At 40.3% G+C, this 1,638-nt stretch overlaps 1 protein-coding gene across 1 annotated transcript; it reads right to left on the bottom strand.

Moving 5' to 3' along the window:
* Positions 1-496: 496 nt before the first annotated feature.
* On the bottom strand, positions 497-1,530 carry LOC113744691 (intelectin-like). The gene is made up of 4 exons (XM_027275402.1): positions 1,345-1,530; positions 1,122-1,239; positions 869-975; positions 497-786 (listed from the first exon to the last, which is right to left on the bottom strand). Exons 1-4 carry the CDS (start codon positions 1,528-1,530, stop codon positions 637-639), a joined length of 561 nt encoding a protein of 186 aa, XP_027131203.1. The 3' UTR covers positions 497-636.
* Positions 1,531-1,638: the final 108 nt, after the last annotated feature.

The following is a 1,638-nucleotide window of genomic DNA, read 5'->3' as shown; positions in this document are numbered from 1 at the left end:
GATTATTAAAACAGATAGTTTGATGAATTATATACGCAGAGGGGTTTCAGGTTTTCAATGGAGATCTTATGTGGAATGCAAGCAACACTGGAGAACTGATTCATACAATGTGTTCTTGTGAGTTCAGGAAAAGAAATTATCTGGTATTTTCCCATAGTTCGCTTGTTACCCCTTGGTTAAGTCCCTGAAGATGTTGGTGGCCTTTTCCCTGCTTTAGATGGAGGAAATCTCAGCCACCTATAAACTTGGACAGCACGAGGGCCTCCTCACTTTCACGTTTTAAAAAACTTTCATACTGCAAAAAGTTTTTATTAAAATATGTGGTCCGTTACCAAAAAGGTGCATGCATCATACTATAAGGTTCCAACACGGAGCAAAAAAAAACACAACCCAGCAACCACAGATTGATGTTTTATTTGAAATACAGTTCCCTTCTGGAGTGAGCTTAAATGACAAATCACTGTTTAAGTATATTAATTTTATGACAAAACTCGAACCTCATTCATACGCTGCATTCATGCACTGAACTAACTAATTCTATTATATTTTACTTGAAGTTTACAATCATTTGAATTTGTTTAAAATGTATTTCATGTGATTCACTGACTTTACAATGTACATGTGACAATAATCCTCTCAGCGGTAGAACAGTAACACAGCAGCCTCTCTCATCTCTTTGGAAGCGCTCCAGCCTTGATCCATTCCCAGTCTGTCCCAGTCAAATGACGGGAAGTCCCCACACTGTTCATGGTGTTCACGGAAATATCCACCTCCTCCTATACAGTACTGTAGACACATATAAAATTGCACTGTGTATCATTTCCCATCTCTAACTAAAAGCAGAAGTGTGATGTGGATTCAAACTCACGTGTTCAGTGTTGCATCCAGTGTTCGGTTTGACCCCGGAGCAGATAGCCATGGCTGCACGTTCGTTGTTTATTGGTCTGAATGTGATGAAACCTGGTTCAGACTCCGCTTTCAGAAGAACAGAAACAAGATGATGAGTTTTTCAAAGACTGCCTTGATAATACCTTAAAAAATCAGGCACCATTGTTATCATTACTATAGTAACCAAGGTCAAAGGACGAGGCTGTCTCACTCCCTAACTCGCTAGCTCTTACCTCTTGATTTGGGTCCATAAAACATCTTGGTGGACTCTTTGTCTCCATGGTCATACACAATGGGAACAGCTGGGCCTCTGTTGCTGCACGAGCCAACATTGTATCTTACTGGATATCGCTGGAACAAGACAATTTCATAAACCTGAATGTTTGCTCGTATATACCTTAACCTTTTTTTTGTTTGTTTGTTTTTGCATCAAACACACATAAAATACAAAGTTACCTTGAAGAGCTCAAAGAGGTTTCCTCCATACAGGCGGAGGAAGCGGTTGCTAGTGTGGTAGCGGAGGATGGCTGCCAGGTTCCAGTGCTCCACTGGGAAGTTGTTGGGAACGTGCCACACAGACATGTCTTCTGCTACTATATCATAGTAACCTGGAGTCTGTGAAGGTGCACACAGTATTGTCATGACTCTAATCATGGTTTAGATCACATTTCGACTAACTAACAATGACTAATACAATGATGAAGACAATGATAATCTCCACAGTCAAGAGTTATCCCCTGTGCTATATTA

Source organism: Larimichthys crocea, unplaced genomic scaffold, assembly GCF_000972845.2.
Source record: "Larimichthys crocea isolate SSNF unplaced genomic scaffold, L_crocea_2.0 scaffold11135, whole genome shotgun sequence".
Classification (NCBI taxonomy): Eukaryota; Metazoa; Chordata; class Actinopteri; family Sciaenidae; genus Larimichthys; species Larimichthys crocea.
The sequence above is the reverse complement of the archived record's forward strand: the minus strand, read 5'-3'. Positions and strand labels throughout refer to the sequence as shown.

Coding starts and splice junctions, on each gene's coding strand:
- LOC113744691 (XM_027275402.1), bottom strand. CDS start 1,530: ATGACAATACTGTGTGCACCTTCACAGACTCCAGGTTACTATGATATA. Junction 976..1,121: donor TTATGGACCCAAATCAAGAG/GTAAGAGCTAGC, acceptor TTCTTCTGAAAG/CGGAGTCTGAACCAGGTTTC. Junction 787..868: donor CTGGATGCAACACTGAACAC/GTGAGTTTGAAT, acceptor ATGTGTCTACAG/TACTGTATAGGAGGAGGTGG.